This window comes from Panicum hallii, chromosome 2 (genome assembly GCF_002211085.1).
Source record: "Panicum hallii strain FIL2 chromosome 2, PHallii_v3.1, whole genome shotgun sequence".
Lineage (NCBI taxonomy): Eukaryota > Viridiplantae > Streptophyta > Magnoliopsida > Poales > Poaceae > Panicum > Panicum hallii.
In genome coordinates, this window is record NC_038043.1 from 11,401,043 (window position 1) to 11,418,545 (window position 17,503).

Consider the following 17,503-nt stretch of genomic DNA (forward strand, 5'->3'; position numbering starts at 1 on the left):
CAGATAACATGTTTGGAAATTTTTAAATATAGCGTTCCTAGCTGTCACGTATTTTACAAATCGTATCATACGTATGGCATCGCAACAATGCAAATAATGATTTCATATTAGTTATATATATGTTTAAAATCAACCAACTTTTTTAGTTCTTACACAACCAAATGTACCAATACAACTTATGCCACTTTTATTTTCAAAATCAATAAGGAATCACCGTTTGAGTTGGTAAAATGGGAAAAAAAAATCCAAAGACGTTATATTAGTTTAGTTGACACGTCAGCTTACTGCCGTTTTAAATGGCTACAACCTTTTGAAATGGCTATATAGGTATAGATTTGCAATTTTCTCCGATTATTTTTGAAAATGCAGAAATTATTAAATATAAAAATGAAAAAGTTCCTCTTATGACTCCTTTCTTTTCTTCATGTGAAGTCCATCAATTGAGGCCTATTTTTCCATTCTTCTCCTCGCGTGACAAGCTCAGATGGTTTGGGCCCGCAGCAAGCAATAGATCTCTCACCAGCGAATCAGCCCAGCTTGCCTCGGTCACACAGCTCCCGCGCACATGTTCCTGATCCAAAACGGCAGGTGAAAAAAAGAAACACCCGTGAAAAATGGGTTAGTGGCAGTAGATGACCACGTTTGGTGTGCACGTAGTAGTTCCTTGTTTCTCGTTTTAGCTGACCAATGGTGTTGCTCCACGACCGCGCTCGCTCGGTTACCACCAACTCATCGTGCTTTCCGTTTCCCCGCGAATCTTTTAACCTTTCTTAACCACTTCACCAAAGGTTTACCACGGTAAAACCGAAGGCAGAAAGGGTAACAAAAAGGCTTTCGCCCCCTTACCCGTTCGCCGCAGAGCCACCTTTTTCCTTTTCCTTGCTCCGCCTCCTCCCCTCCCCTCCCCTCCCCTCCCCACCTTAAACCCCCTTCCCAACTAGGGTTTAGTGGCCCGGTTCCACACAGCGGAGAGTTCCAGAAGCTTTCCGCGGCGATGGGGTCGCCGCCGGCCGCTGCGGCAGCGGTTGCAGCGGCGGTCGCGGTCGTGGCGGCGCTGCTGTCGGCCTCGGCTGCAGCCAACCCCGCGGGCGGACCCCACATGGCGGACCTGAGCGTGCTGCTGCCCTCTCGCATGACCAAGCCCGTCGAGTACCGCCTCATCGGCGGGGACGGATGCTTCTCCTGGTATGCTTTCTGCAGCCTCCCTTCGCCCCTATTTTTGCTTCGTGTGCTGCCTGATCGCTCGCTGCGGAGTGCCGTTCCGCGACGCGCGCTGCCGCGAATCGAGGCTTGATTGTTGCTGCAGGCTACGGCTAGTGGTTAGGGATGGTTTTTGTGGCGTGATTTGCTCATGCGCTTGCTTCCTTGCTTCAGAGTGTGGCCGCGTGACCTGATGCGAAACCTGGTGAAGCAATATGATAGCATTGCATTACTCATGGTTTGGGGAACTGAACTTTTAGTCCCTTACTTGGAGCAACTGAGTTGCTATGTTTGTAGTGTGAACACGACCCTGTGCCTGTGTTCTGGTGTTGGTATGCACCTTCGATTAAGTTTTTGACTACACCAGTGCAGAATGTGGAATGTACTCCTCACTTTTTCAGGGAATTGATTATTTGTGCTTAGTTGGTTCATGCCTAGATGTTTAATTTACGAGCAATGTACTTATATATCTAGTATTAACTTGCCTGGCGAACCGTTGTTACTTGTGCGTGGATCTGTAGCCAGTTGCACATGGATTTTTCCGCAATTTAGAAACCGCTTTTGTCCTCTCTAGAGCTGGGGAATTCCCATTTCACATATGATGAGGTTAATGTCTTCAATTTCTTTTGTTTACAGGTCATGGGATCATCATGATCTTATTTCAGTTAAACCAGAGTACAATGATAGCAGCAGATGCTCGACTAGTGCTCGTTTGGCATCAATTTCCCCTTACAATGGCCGGATGGAGACTTCTGTCTATGCGACTGATATTATCAGTGGAATCACGATACACTGCAAAGTATTCGTGGACAAGATCTCTCGGATCAGGATTTTCCATCATGCTGTTAAAATTGACCTAGATGAAATTGCCACATTGCGTGTTCACGCCTTTGATGATGAAGGTAATTCATATAAACCTTTTCCATCTTTGTATGTGAAATTGCCATAGTACCTGTAACCATGATACTATTTTTCTATGCAGTACTTGGATTCATTGTTTTTCAATCATTTGGTTTACATTACCTTAGGTTTTCTATTTAATTGGTTGTTAATATCACTCAAGTTCTTATTGGTCTAAGAACTTCCTTGTTGAACAATCATTAGTTTAGTTTTCTTAGCCTTTTTCCGGTCAGACAAAGCTTTTAGCCCCAATCAAGTTGGGGGTAGGCTAGACATGAAACCATACATGAGCTACTAACAAAACAAAAAAATATGTATAAAAATACTATTTCCTGGAACTGATATATTCTTTTATGTTAACATACTTAATCTGGTTTCATTTGGTTCAGAAAATGTATTCTCGTCATTGGTGGGATTGCAGTTCTTATGGCAGCTTTCCCCAAGGTTGCTTGATAACAGTAGCCATCATCTTGTTCATATTCCACTGAAAGAAACACATTTGAGTGACTGTGGTGGCTTTTGTGGTGATTTGAATGTTCGGTTTGAGCTAGAAGATAAGGTACACTTTAGCATTTGTGTTCTTGTTTTCCAATTCCCTTGACCACTACTCAGTTACATAAGGATGCATATTTGAATTCTGTTGCTGCACTTATGCAGAATCTCGGTTCAGATTTATTTGTGGTGAAGGGTATTGAGATCGGCCAAGAAGTTGTTAAAGCTCAGTTATTCGAGCCTCAGTTTGAGCATGTGATTGACACAATCACATTAACTGTTGCTGAAGCTATGTCACTAGAGCCACCATCACCAGTTCTCGTGACTGTTGGTGTTTTGGTGAAGTTTAAACTCAAGGTTTTTCAACAAAAAGTTGCTCAAGGTACATTCTCTAACAGATTGAGTTTTGTCATCGTTTGACACCAAACTCTCAGAACAAGGAGTGTAACTTAGTTGTGTTTCATGAGGAACATATACTAGAACATTTCAGAAGAGAATCACAATAGATGGAATAATTTACATAAACACATGGAATCATATTCAGAGGGGCTAAAATCTCCAGTTTTAGATTGTATATCGTAGTTTAATGTCATCTATTATTTGATCTCATCGCTAGAACTTTTCTGCCAGCACTTTCTTTAGTACATGTCTGGTGCTGGAAGCTAACATATCCTTTCCACTTTGACCTTCTCACTAGTGGTTAAGTTACCATCACCATATCATCGATGGCATGCAACAAACTCTTCTGTGGCCCAAGTAGATAGTTCCTTGGGTATCTCACGTGCTTTGAGTCTGGGATTTACAAAGGTTGTTGTTGAAGACACAAGAGTAGAAGGCCATGAACAAGTATCATCTCTACATGTTGTTATTCCACGAACACTCTTCCTTTATCTGGTCCCTATTATGGATGATTCTGCTCATCTTCATGGGATAACAAATATTCCATCCTCAAAAGTTTGGTATGTTTATCCTGGACGAAAGTACATGGTCCTTGCCAAAGCGTTTGCAGAGGGATTTGATGCTAGGGAGATATATATTACAGAGGTACTATTCATATGATGAATTTGATTCCTTGCTCTCTTTATATATGTTACTTACTATTGGATACATGGATGCTGCAAATATGATTAGATCTGCAGGAGCATTCTTGAAAATTATTTTCAAGGTCAATTTGTGGATGACCTGTAGAACCACAAGCACATGCTCTCAATTTCCATCAATCACTATATGCTATGTGATGCAAGGAAAATATAATTTTATCTGATGTGTAGTAAAGTGCAAAAGCTCGAAAAAACAAGTAACTCCACCAACCTAGGAGGAAGTGGGTGGCATTGTCAATAAAGAAGAAATAGGCCCCAAATTCGAGTAGAAGAGGACTTGAACCTAGGTGAATAGGGTGTATGTACACACCTCCTGTGGTCCTACCAACTGAGCTAGGGTTCCTAAAGCTCGAACAAACACTGCCGGAGCATAATTACATTTCTATTTGCATGCAATGTTGTATTACACCTATCAGTGTGCAGTTCTCAATAACTTGAGATTTTTAAATTACATGGCCACCACTACTTGCTGCCTCAAGAAGTACTCTTCATAATAACCACACTTCATTGGTTCACGCAGATGACTGGTGCAGTCATGCATGAAACTTGTGTAGTGCATATTCACATCAAATAAATACATCATACATCATTTGAGCAGTTAGTTTATTGGGCGGAATTGTTTTTTGTTCAAAACTGCCATCTTCATGGAAACTTCTTCTATTTATTAATTCTTTTTCTTTGGCTGGTAGGAAAATGAGCTTAAACTGGAGAGTAGTACCATGGAATTCTGGAACTTATCACTGGTGCCAGACAGTTCTATAGGTTCTTATGAAGTGCAAACTTCTAGATTGTTAAATCCTGTTTCCCAGGGTAAAGGACATTTAGTTGCTTCCTTAACTTACCGAACAGAGGCATCTGGACCAGCAAAGGTACACCCGGCTCATGTGTGTATATTGTTGCTATCTTGTCAAGTAGAGGTTATTAGGACAACTTTAGGAATACTACCATCAAAGATTCATGGCTTGCTGATTACCTGATTGGCCTATGCAATGTTAGGCTCTCAAGATTGTGCAAGAGGTTAATGTTTGTAGTAAGGTGAAGGTATTCTGGGATGAAGGATTGGAGAACTCCAATGTTATTCACCTTCCCTGGGTTCCTGGAGTTTACCAGGAAATTGAACTGAAGGCAATTGGGGGTTGGTTATTGTAATATCTGCATATTCTTCACAACTTTTGGTTTGTAATTTGAGTTGATTATATTGTCTTGTATTCATATGAAGGCTGTGGTAAGACGTTGGATGACTACAAGTTATTTTCCTCTGATGAAGATGTTGCTTCTGTATCTGACTCTCGTATCGTGCGTGCAAAAAAGCCTGGTCAAGCTGTCATCAGAGTAGTTTCTGCTTTTGATTTCTTGAACTTTGATGAGGTTTGTCTATCTAATTTTCTTTTTAAATCCTAATATCCCCTGAACTCAATGTTTTACTCTTAGTCTTTACCTACTTCAAAGAACGTAGTTCAGCTTTGAATGATGCACCATGTAATTACTTGAGGTCGACATGATATGAAGAGTGGCATATGTTATTCCTATAGATTATCTGTTAGTTCACTTCTTATTATGTAGTGCTGAGTTACCAGTGATATGTGAAGTTGATACTTCAAACTTCCCACTTTTTAGTACTGATTACTGTAATATCAAACTTCTTACAGGTTTGCCACTTCCTTTTATTTTTTCTCTTGCCCTCAGACTTCTTACAGAATGATCACTTCCTCTTATTTGTCTGTCGCAGTGATGTATATGTGATGCATGCATATTGTTATTTACTTACGTTCACGATAGTAACCCTGATTATGCACTGTTTTACAGTCACAATTGTTTGTCTGTGGCCTTAAACTAAGGCAAAGCATATTATGAGTCTAACCACCATACAACATTCAATTTGGAAATATCCATCAAATTAAGGAGGCAATACACCTTCATTTGGTTGCCACAGGTAGATGCAATGAAGTTGATGGATCTGTGTTTTCACAGAAGCGTGTATCTGCATTAGCTCATGTTCAGATAGACAAAATATACCCCAGTTGCACGATGTAATCTACTGATGCATTTGGTCACATGGTCAATTAACTAAATATGCATACATCTTAATTGATTACTTTTCTCGTTCAAAAAAATAGTAATTGATTACTTTCTATTTGTAGTTTCATGCTGGGGTTCATTTTTATTTCATGGTGCATGATGGTCTTGTTTCATTGGAGACCTTTCCTTACAATCATGATATTCCATCTCCACAAGTTTTGGAATCCTGGTAGCTCATTTTATTTTCTTGGCAATGTAGATCATTGTTGAAGTTTCCATTCCTTCAGTATTGTCTATTCTGCCAGTCTTTCCTGTGGAGGTGCCTGTTGGAACACGACTTCATGCTTCTGCGGCGCTAAAAACATCTACTGGTGTGTTTGCCACCACGCCACCCCCCCTCCTCCCCTGCCCCCAAAAAAAAAACACTTACGGCATCTTACATGACTTGAATTATATGGTACTCCCTTTGGATAAAGTTTAGAAAGTAGCATGCATCCTACAAAAATGACATTAGTACAAGAATGTGATATTTTGGAGCCTCATACTCTAATCTGTCCTGCTGACTCCTCTTTCATACTGTCCTCAATCTCAGCAAATAGTATAGTTCGTTGACTTCATTCAGGGCTTCACTTAAAAGAGGCAGAGCTTGCAAACCATAATGTTATCATTTTCTTAGAGGAACACAGAAGCTTATGCTAAACTTATATTTGTAGCATATGTATCAGTATCACTAATTAATTATTTTTTGCCCACAAACTGTTATGTTCTTCTAATATCTATTATTGACGTTTCTCTCTGCAGGATACTCATTCTCACGATGTGACCATTTTAATGCTTTTATAAGGTGGAGTATACTATCTGATAATGAGTCTTTTCACATTCTTAACACTGAGGAGGCTTCGAGCGTTGAGGACATAAAACGTAGTGCTGGTTCTTGGGGACAAAATGGGAATCCTTGTGCCTGGATATCTCTAAATGCATTTGCTGCTGGCCGATCCACAGTAGTTGCAATGTTCGCCTTTGATTCAGATTCTAATATTGAGAATCTTGGACCCATTTCTCTAAAGGCAACTTCAAAAATTTCTGCATATTATCCTTTGGTGGTTCTTCAAGGGGGAAATGGAAACCAATTTGGTGGGTACTGGTTTGATTTGTCTGGGATACATAGTAGGATTGAGAAGATGGATAACAACATTCCCAAGGAGCTATACCTAGTTCCTAGATCAGCAATGGATGTTTTTCTCTTTGGAGGACCTGAGCGGTGGGACCAAGTGGTTGATTTTGTCGAAACAGTTGATGTGATTGGTGAATCGGAAAATCATATTACTAGTTCTACTGCTGTGCAGAAATTATCTAGTGGAATATACCGAGTATCTTGCCCAAGCAAAGTGAACTATGTAAGTACTTAAAAGGATGTTTGCATTTGCAGTTATGCACCACATATTGCAATCTATACTAGTGCATTGCTTCACTGAAATATGTTCAATTTAACGCATTTTTCCCATAGAAACTGCTATTCTCACGTGGCAACATGATTGGGAAAGATCATCCTGTGCCCGCTATAGCCAAATCAGAGTTTTCTGTTGTGTGTGACTTCCCATCAGAAATTACATTGATAGCGAATGAAAATGGTACTTTCTTATTCTTTTCATTTATCCACTTTAATCCTTAGATTACAAAATATACATGATGAAAGGCTTTTACTGTTCCCTTTCATTCTGTAAAGCCTACTAAATGGTTATGTTTAATACCTGTTCAGAAAACCGACTTGATATATTGGAAGCCGCTAGCAAAGCTGACCGAGGTCCTGATAGATTGCAAGCATCACCTGTTGTAATCTCCAATGGAAGAAATATACGTCTAGCTGCTGTGGGTATACATGGAAATGGAAGGTTTTTTGCTAATTCATCTTCTCTTTGCCTGAAATGGGAGGCCAGTGGATGTGAAGGGCTTGCTTATTTTGACGAAACCAAATCTTCTGAAATGCTTGATGAGTCAACTTGGGAGAGGTTTCTTGTCCTACAGAATTCTACAGGAGTGGTCAGTATAGTCCATTATCACCAATTGCCTTGTTTTGAAATTTGTTTTTTTTTACTTTTTTTTAGTTACATCAATAAACTCCTGGCATTAGCTTGCATTTACAGCAGTATGCACACATTTTCTGTCCCATATTGAGTTCGGGTGATTCAGCCACCCTGTATGTAAGACCAATTCTATGGTTGTACATCATAGTTGTATGAATTGTGGATTAAAAACAGATGTCTTCATTTTCAATTTTGAACCTCCAGTGCACTGTGCGTGCTACAGTCATTGGCTTCTCAACCAAATTTGCTGGCCAAACTCATGAGGAAGAACGCACATTTCATACTCTCACAGATGCTATTCAGTTGCAGGTAATTTGACTGGATTTATTTATTGTAAATGCTTTTCTTCAATTTGGCATTTTGGCTAAATTTTCTCACTGAGCCTGTGTTTCAAACAGCTTGTTTCTTCCTTAAGAGTCACTCCAGAATATGTCTTGTTAGTTTTCCATCCTGACGCACAGGTGTGTTTTGCTCATGTCTTCTAGATTCTTTCATGATCAAAGTAATATGAAGTCCCCTTAGCTATTTATGCTCTTATCAATTTGTGCTGCAGGAAAATTTGATTGTCAGTGGTGGAACATGCTCCCTAGATGCTTCTACCAATGACACACATGTGGTGCAAATAGTTAAACATCCAGGAAAATCCTTATGTTCTCAATTGATTCTTGGAGCTAATGGCTTAGGCAAAGCTATCGTCACAATCCAGGATGTTGGCCTTTCTCCTAGAGCAACAACTTATTCTTTGGTACATTTCTTTGGCACTTTTTTTCTCGATTCTCTTGATACTTTTTGTATTAAAGTCAACCAAGCACCTTCTGTTGCATACTATGTTTGTACTGGTGAAATGGTCACCAACCTCCCTCAAGGCATGGTCCTGTGTCCATGATTTATTTAGCATTTCACTTGGGATAATGATAACTTTTGTTACATACCTCGTCCTTAATTCAGTCATTTTTCATCAGATTATCCCTCATCAACAAAGATGTGTTATTCTTCCTTTTAATCCATTGTAATTCAAACTGACAATAGCTTTGTTTGCAGGCTAGAGTTGCAAATGTCGACTGGATTCAGATAATTGCAGAAGAGCACATCAGCCTTATGGTACAAGGATCTGCATTTTTATTATGTTTTGATTTTGTTTCCTTGCTGATTCTTTTTCCTTTCTAGGAAGGAAGCACAAAAGATTTTCAAATATTGGCTGGAACCCAAGATGGACAAACATTTGGCGATTCTCAGGTTTTTGCTGGAGCACTATGTGTTTACTTCATATTTTCTCCTGTGTGCTTTAAATTTGTTTTTCATATATTTTAACACTTTTCTGATTTAGATTTGTCTTAACACTGCGTTTAGTAAATGCATTTCAACATTTTTTAAAAACATTAACCTTTTCAGCTGTGTTCAATCATCTACACCAATTCCATTAATTATTTTAAGTTATCTTGTTGGTTCATTCCTGCAAATACAGTTATTAATTGTGTCTATGATCTGTTTTCCTTCTTCGATTCTTAATAATGTCATAGTCGAATGCCTGCTTTGGTCTTTGCACATTAAAGTGGCTACCTCTATATTTCTTTGAGTTTGCTAATTTCACGCGATTCTTTGCAGTTCAAATATATGGGCATTGAGTTGCACCTTGGTGATGAGATTCTGGAGCTTATTAGTCCAATGGATTCAATGGATGGATCCAAATTTTCAATTAAAGCTGCAAAAACTGGCATAACATCTCTATATGTAAGTTGACAATAGATATATGTTAGCTTCAGTTACTTATTGGCTGACGACCCTCACTATGTCCAATCTTCAGGTCAGTACTAGGCAACACTCTGGACAAAGAGTTTTGAGTCAGGTCGTAAAGGTGGAGGTGTACAAACCATTGCAAATACATCCCGAGTATATATACCTCACTCCAGGCGCCTCTTTTGTGGTAATCACTAATGACTTGCTCTCTTCTATAAATTTATCCCGAGGCGCCGGTGTGTAGTGGAGTTTTAAAGCGGGGCGATAATGTAAAGAGAGGTAGAGGTAGACCTAGACTAACTTGGGACGAGACGGTTAAGAGAGACCTTAAGGAGTGGAATATCGCTAAGGAACTAGCTATGGATAGGAGCGCTTGGAGATTAGCAATTAACGTACCTGAACCGTGACCTTTGTTACTTTTTGTTTAACCCCTAACTCTTCCTTTGGCTTGTGCCCTTTTTGTGTTTCTTATTCTTGTTTTCTGTGGGTTTCATCTCTAGCCTACCCCAACTTGCTTGGGACAAAAGGCTAAGTTGTACCCCCTTCAAGTTTTTTTATGTTCTTTTGGGGATGGCACTGCCAGCATGCTGTTGCTAGATCATTGGCATTTCAATTTTACTTATGTGTAGAGAATTATGGGTCCTGAGTTTTATCTCCCTCCTTAGCTTTCCGTTAAAGGTGGTCCAAAGACTGGAGTTTACATTGAGTACTCAAGTCTGAACATGGAAATTGTAGAATGTCAAAATGCTACTGGGAAGCTGTCTGCAAAGACTGTGGGGAACTCTGTAAGTCAACCTGAGATCATTTATTGATTCTTGAATCTGAAACCTTCAATGCACTGACCTATTGCACTATGTAGACTGTACGTGCTGCTATTTTGGCAAATGGAGGTACCCTAATTTGTGAAGCTTTTGGACGAGTCGAAGTGGATATCCCAGTGGCTATGATTCTGAATACTCAAAGTGACCGTCTTTGTATTGGTTGTAGCATGCCAATCTATCCTTCTCTGCCTAAGGTCTACTTGATACCTGTTTTCTATCTGCTTATCTCCGCATGTTTGCCATTCTTTTAACATGACAATGCTTCTCAGGGAGATCTATTTTCCTTCTATGAAACTTGCCAAAGTTACAGTTGGGTGATAGCAGATGAGAAGGTCAGAATTCAGAGTACTCTACTTTCCTTGTATATAAAGTTTTTCTGTACTAAAAGGTTATTCTGCCTTAGGTTGTAATATTCCAATCAGCTAAATCTTGGCAATACAGACTTGGCCAAGGGCTATATTCAGAAGGAAAAAACAATCCATGGTTTTCCAATGGCAGTAGCAATTCTTTTATCAATCATATGATTGGAAGGTACATCATGGAGCACTATATTGAATTTCCAGTAAATTGCTTTTGTGTAGAGTGCATTTGACTCTTGACTGCCATAATCTTAAATCTAACGAAGTAGTGTTTTTATTTGGTGTCCGATCTTTAGTTTAATTCAGGAGTGCTCTCGTAGACTTAAGCTAGAGATCAGTAGAGAAGCTTCTCTTCCTCCCTCACTCTCTTGGTTCAAACACACAATGAAGCATCATTTAGTAAACCTGATAGCAACAAGTGTGCCCTAATATGTTATTTCATTCTTGTGACAGGTCTGCTGGGAAAACCAAAGTTTCCATTTCAGTTACTTGTGACTTCTTGCTACCTGGCACCACTGGATCTGTTGTATCATACAATGCCTCCAAGACCATTCTGGTGGTTCCAGATCCTCCCCTTGCACTTGTACTTCCCATGACTTGGTTATTCCCCCCCTTTTATACTACTACAAGCCTTTTGCCTAGATCAGCAAATTCACTTGGAGAACCAGACTCACATGACCTGGAAAGTTCTGTTGGGTATTCTCTGCTAAGGGGCAGTGGTAGGAGTGGTTCTGTGATCCAAGATGCTAGCATAATTGACGGAAATAAGATTAGGACTGGAGAAAGCAATGCAGTTGATTGTATTCAAGCAAAAGACCACTCAACTGGAAGAACAGAAATAGCGTCATGCCTACGAGTTGCTGAGGTTGGATGCTGAGACTCATATTATTTTGTTTTGGCTGCCAATCATTTACTTATGAAGATCCCTATTTGTGTTTCCATCTTTCTTCTGAACTGTACTTTACTACACTCGTTTAGAGTATAAAGGCCAATAAGATTTACGGGAATGGGACAAACCACAATATAGTTCGTTCTTGTGTTTAGCCATCCTTATATTTGACAGACAGAAAGCCTGATTGATGACTTGTCACAAGATTGAGAGCCAGTTTGTTATTCTGGTGCTATATTTTGCTGTGCCATGGAATCAAATAGTCATAAGAAATCTTTACTAATTCTAGCAAAATATTTATGTTGGCATTGCTATGGAGGTAGCTAATTAGTGTGTCCAAAAGTGCAAGTAAAAAAGCCACATCTCTTCAATGCCAAAGGAAAGCTTAAAAGCAGATCACATCTAAGGTCATCTTTTTAAAGGAGTGCCATTGATTGTCAGACTGCAACGTCCTTGGTCATGGGATTACTAATATCCTCTCTTTACATTTATGTGGATTGAAGTTAGAAAGTGATCTTATGCCTGATGTTTTCTTTGATGTTGATGCTGTGATCATTGCTGTTCAGGTTGCACAAGCATGGATAGCTGCTGCAGAATCATCAGTCCAGATTGCCTATCTATCCGTAAATGATAGAGTTGAATTGGATATAAAATATGCTGATGAATTAGGTAGATCAATAGCATCTTTATCTATATCATGCACATGTTTTGTTTTTTGTCCCCTTTGATCAGGGAGCTTCAAGGATGTTGCATCTTTGTATATATCAAACACTTTGATTCTTAATGCACATGTTTTGTTTTTGTTCCCTTTTCATCAGGTTATACCTTCCATGAAGCTCATGGAGTAGCCCCTGTAAAGATCGAGACAAATTATCCTGATGTTGTGTCCATTCTCATGCCAAGAGATTTTAATGATACATATGGCACACATGAACGTTTTGTTCTTCAGGTATGTCGTGGCACACAAGAGTATTTCTAGTCAATTCAGGAATACTGTTTCAAGCTTGGGCATGTTTAACACTCTTCGTTCTTTTATGAAAACTGAATTCTTGATCAGTATGCATTTTTTTTAACTTGAAGGCGAGAAGTCATGGGACAGCTCTTATAAGGCTGCACGTAAACCATATTCCCAATAAAGCGGATTTCATAATGGTAAAGTTCTTTGATATAAATCCATGTCAGTTCCTGCTGTGTTTGATTCATTATGGTTTACAGCTGCTCAAACTCGAATATGGAATGGGTTATTTTGATACCTGCTAGGTATATAATTATGTACTGTTAATTCTATTTGCCAAACCCACTAGTGGGCATTCTTTTGTGAATTCTGTACACTATCCAAATTAGCACATTGTACATTTTGTGCATGTGACGGTGCCATTAAACAGGAGAACTGCATAAAAGCAGTGATGAGGCTTCTCTCTTTTCATTTTATTGAGTGCACGCACTAAAGCACATTTTTACTCTAAATGTTTTACTCCTTACTTCCTTAGGTATCTGTTGGTGCACAAATGTATCCTAGGGATGTGATCCTTCATTCTGGCCAGCACCTCAACTTCACTATTATTGGAGACAGTATGTTCATTGAAACTATTTTCTTATTAATATATTTTATATAATTATCTGCTTTTTTATATTTGAAGTTTCCCCTGATTCATCATTTTACTTTATCCTATCAACAGTATGATATGTCTTTGGTTATAGCAGGTGATAAGTTAGAAGTAGGTAATTTTCAGTTTTTGCATAATATCAAGTAATTAGTTGATTAACAGAATAAGCAATATTTATTACTGTATATTTTTTTAGGTCATAACAATGCTACTGTTGTAGGTATGGACACGCGTGGATCTGGTCACTGGTTAAGTAGCAATGAAAAGATTGTGCATGTCAATCGGGTAACTGGTGAAGCACAGGCACGTAGTGAAGGTGTAGCAGAAGGTAGTCTTAAGAATGTGTGCCCAAGTATAACTGTATAATGCATTATCAACTAGATTCCGTTTTTTCTTGATGATAACTTTTCACATATTTTTTCCTAAACAGTAATATTCAAAGGTTCAAATCTTAAGTTGCAAACAACTGTCAGTGTGCTCAAGGTGAACCAAATAGTTGTTGATGCTCCTGGAGAGACACTGACTAATGCTGCTGGCCCACCTGATGGATATAAGTTCTCTGTAAGATTCAGGTTTGTAAAGCTCATATCATTCTTTCTTCCACATTTTTTAATTAAAATATAGTCAAAGCTGAAATTACTATATCTCCTTGTGAATGTCCTTCGTCATATGATTCATGAAGAGACATGAAGAGACATAAGTTTAGAGTATACTAGATTGGAATATGTAAATACTGTAACATACTGATTTGTAGTGCACAGTTGGCTCATGGTGTTTAGTATTATGGAAAATGCCCACCTAAACTAACATTATGGTGCTTTAGTACTTGCATATTCATAAGTTCTCTGCTTCAGTTTGTGATCTAAAAGGAGATGCTCAATATGTATGTGTAAAAGGAGGTCTCATATGAGTTGTAACACAGGAATCAGTCGCTATGAAAACTGAATAAGTCCTGGCATTAGACTATGAGTGAGTTTATTACATGTATCTGCAAGTATCTCTCCATTCTGAAAACCAATGCATACTTTTGTATTTTGGATACTCTTGGCTCACTTATGCTAACCCTTTCCATTCTCTTTTTGTAAAAAGTGATTCAACTGAGCACAACACTGGATCCTCTGCGAGTCCAATTGCCCCGTTTGAGTGCATGGTTGACCCTTCTTTTGTTGGGTATGCTTCCTTCACATCATTGTTAACACATCTTCTCTAACTCCTGAATATTTTAGTTAACTCTCACATTTGTTACTTCCTTTAGGTATGTTGAGCCATGGACTGACCATGCCGCAAAGAAATCCTATTGCCTGTTTCATCCATATCCACCTGCACAGCTGCTGCCTGTCAAGTTGAACCCAAAGGAAGGATTTTTACACATTTTAGTTCGTGCAAATCTAAAGGAAGACCCGAAAGTGACAGGATCTGCACATGCCCTTTTTGTCAAAGGATTTTACATCAAAGAACCTGGGAAGGTAGGTGGCTTCTCCCTCCCTTGCTCATGTGCATCGGCACTTTTTGTTTGCACTGACTACTGGGTGGCTATCTTGTGCAGTTAAATTTGACTCCAAGTTGCAATCATAGCATCATTACTATTGGTGGAAATACTGGTATGAGAAAGCTTAGTGTTTAACTTAATCTGTTGGGATTGGCTTGTCCTTCTACTGATAGTCAAGTTATTGTGTGTCCTGTTCTAGATGTTGAGTTATTCTGGAATGCTAAAGATTTACTCTCAGTCAGTCGTGTTGACACAAATGAGAACAAGGGTGTTCCTAGTCGAATTGTCTACAGGGTGAGTCATAATTGACAAGGCAGCATCTTCTTCTCTTTTATCAATGTCTAGTGCTGGTAACCATGCACTGATCTCATCTTTTTGTAGGTTGAAGTGCTAAAAAGGCAACCCTTCTCTGACAAGGTCACTATCGTTCTTCCTGCCACTGGTATGCTATATAATCTTGTTTGCATAAATCCTTGTAACAAGCTGATCACCTAGAATTAAGATATCTTGTTTTGACCATCTTTCTGAACCATCTTTGGGAAGTCCAAATCATTTCTTGTTTTTAGTATATACATAATTCGCCTACCCCAACTTGCTTGGGACAAAATGCTATGTTGTTATTGTTGTAGTAGTATATACATAATTCATGATTTCAGTTTCGCACACCAAAGGAGATAGCAGTGCGGTGGGCTGGTAGTTACTATTTTTCCCGTCCCCCCTTCTGCAGGCCAGACTGAAGAAGTCGAGATCAGCTATGATACAGGAGAGGAGGCGGAGCCTTCATCATCATGGGGCCCAACCACATTTGTGGTTATCCTCACATGCATCATTGTACTGGTAGTTACGGTTGTCTTCATGAAGTCGCTGGAGAGGCCTAGCAGACGTGCACCGCCACGGAATGCGGCAGCATCCACACCAGTGCGAGCACCGGCAGCCAGTCCCGCCCCAATGGCCGACCCTGCGTCCCCAGCTAACGGCCAGCTCTCGCCTCGCACGCCCCAGCCATTCATGGAGTATGTGCGGAGGACCATCGACGACACACCCTACTACAAGCGCGACAGCAGGAGGCGATTCAACCCCCAGAACACGTACTGAGCGTATGTAGCTAGGTTAGGTTAGCGGTGGGGCTGGTGGGTTTGTTGTAACGTTTCCTTGCACGCGCGTGCCCATGCTGGGAGAATATGCTGCCGATTTTCAGGTTGTGGCAGCATCTGTGAAGAGCGATGTATGTCCGGGCGCCATTTCCTCCACCATAGATGTAAAACCTTTTTGGGGGTTGCAACTTTGTTGTTAGTTCTTAATTAACTTCTGGCGGACACATGTAAATTAAGGTTTGTACATGGGACACTCGAGCCTCGGTGGATAGCTCAGACGGTCATCTTTTCTTCTGTAGTATTTACCGTTGATGGTTTGGCTTCAGCTTTACTTATTTTGTTCGGCTAGATCTTGGGAGGCCAGTATATTTTCGCAGATAGTAGCGACAGACCAGTGGGTGTAGATGACATGACATCGTGTCCCTATATGTATCTACTACACCATTACAGAGGGGGGACCTCGTCATAAACAGGGATAAATTAGATCAGCACCGAATGGTATCACGTGATACATCGGCTTGCAGTGGTTCGACTATGGGCCTGTTTGTTTCCGTGGCACGCGGAATCGCCGCGCAGCGAATCGGCGGCCTCCAGAATCGTGATTGCGACCGCGTTTTCTGATTTTCGATTTTACGTGCAAAGGAGGCCGGCCAACTGAAGCAGTGGCGGAGGAAATCGAAGTAAGCGTGGACCGTTTGGCGCGATTTATTTCGATTCTCGATTTTTCTCACCCAAAAGCCGATTATAGTCGTATCCAAACAGGCCCTATATGACAAATCATATCATATTCCTTTGAACGCACGTCAGAGCAATCGTCAGTTCGCCGCCTCTCCCGCCTTGTCCACAGATTCTGTGCACTCCCATCTACCAAGCACGTGATGTGTCTGACGATAATAAATGGACTAAGATTAAGTATATAAGACAAAGCATGCATAATATTTTTTTTATAAGAACGCCATGCAATAACAGAGTAAAAAATTGTAAAATGAAAAAAGAATGGCAGCCATCACACCCAATTTACAAGTACATAAACCGAGCAATCATATATGCGTCAGGATCAAGTTACGCATATATACAACAGAATTATCAAGATATCACAACACATATCACGAAATAAAAGCGTATAAATTGTAACTGAATTCTTTATTACAACCGAATTAAGAATCGGTTCAAGGATTGTGGAAACGTAAAATAAATACATGAAGCACAGGGCGCCATAGGAACGTCGGCTGGGAGACAAACGCCTAGAAATCGTCGAGTCCGCTGATGTGGTCCTCCACGTCGCCTGGTACTGAGCAGCAGTCGAAGATATCCCAAAGAGAACAGAAGAGTAGAGAAGGCAAGTGTGAGTACACAACTTGTACTCAACAAGTATAACACAAACTATGAGGCTCTACGGCTAGCTGACTCAATTGCGTTAGCTTTTAATCTGGGCAAATTAAAGCTATTTACTACAAGTGGATGAATTACCATAACCCAAGTTACTGAATAATTAATTAAAATTACTCATGAGTCTACTGAAATCCAAGCCAAACCACCAAAGATAAACCCCACTAATCAGACGGAGGATCTGGGCCGCTCATGACCGTGAGCACGGCTATTATACCAGTTTTACACTCTCGAGAGGTTGCACATCTTTACCCACAAGTCATGAGCTACGCTAGTTATTTATCACACTTCCTTAGGTGAGATGACTAGTAAGCACACTACGA

At 40.0% G+C, this 17,503-nt stretch overlaps 1 protein-coding gene across 2 annotated transcripts; it reads left to right on the forward strand.

Annotated features, from left to right (window-relative positions):
• The first annotated feature begins 909 nt into the window (after window positions 1-909).
• On the forward strand, window positions 910-16,122 carry LOC112880472 (nuclear pore complex protein GP210). Of its 2 annotated transcripts, none has more exons than XM_025945108.1 (36): window positions 910-1,185; window positions 1,837-2,102; window positions 2,490-2,659; window positions 2,758-2,974; window positions 3,290-3,636; window positions 4,382-4,561; window positions 4,689-4,827; window positions 4,912-5,060; window positions 5,971-6,082; window positions 6,513-7,108; window positions 7,219-7,342; window positions 7,471-7,751; window positions 7,970-8,104; window positions 8,194-8,256; window positions 8,349-8,540; window positions 8,837-8,896; window positions 8,963-9,031; window positions 9,401-9,526; window positions 9,600-9,719; window positions 10,198-10,317; window positions 10,392-10,547; window positions 10,623-10,685; window positions 10,757-10,884; window positions 11,166-11,577; window positions 12,168-12,270; window positions 12,420-12,550; window positions 12,682-12,753; window positions 13,092-13,173; window positions 13,429-13,536; window positions 13,639-13,780; window positions 14,298-14,378; window positions 14,464-14,674; window positions 14,755-14,809; window positions 14,897-14,991; window positions 15,079-15,139; window positions 15,425-16,122. In XM_025945108.1, the coding sequence occupies exons 1-36, from the start codon at window positions 995-997 to the stop codon at window positions 15,790-15,792; spliced, it is 5,925 nt and encodes a 1,974-aa protein (XP_025800893.1). In that variant the 5' UTR covers window positions 910-994; the 3' UTR covers window positions 15,793-16,122. The 2 variants fall into 2 exon arrangements, with proteins under 2 accessions (XP_025800893.1, XP_025800895.1); XM_025945110.1 differs by having other exon boundaries at window positions 8,000-8,104.
• Window positions 16,123-17,503: the final 1,381 nt, after the last annotated feature.

Bases quoted from the DNA above. Each gene is read 5' to 3' on its own strand.
- LOC112880472 (XM_025945108.1), top strand. From the start codon at position 995: ATGGGGTCGCCGCCGGCCGCTGCGGCAGCGGTTGCAGCGGCGGTCGCG. The intron at 3,637-4,381 runs GTACTATTCATA...TTTGGCTGGTAG, and splicing joins GGGAGATATATATTACAGAG to GAAAATGAGCTTAAACTGGA. The intron at 9,032-9,400 runs GTTTTTGCTGGA...GATTCTTTGCAG, and splicing joins AAACATTTGGCGATTCTCAG to TTCAAATATATGGGCATTGA.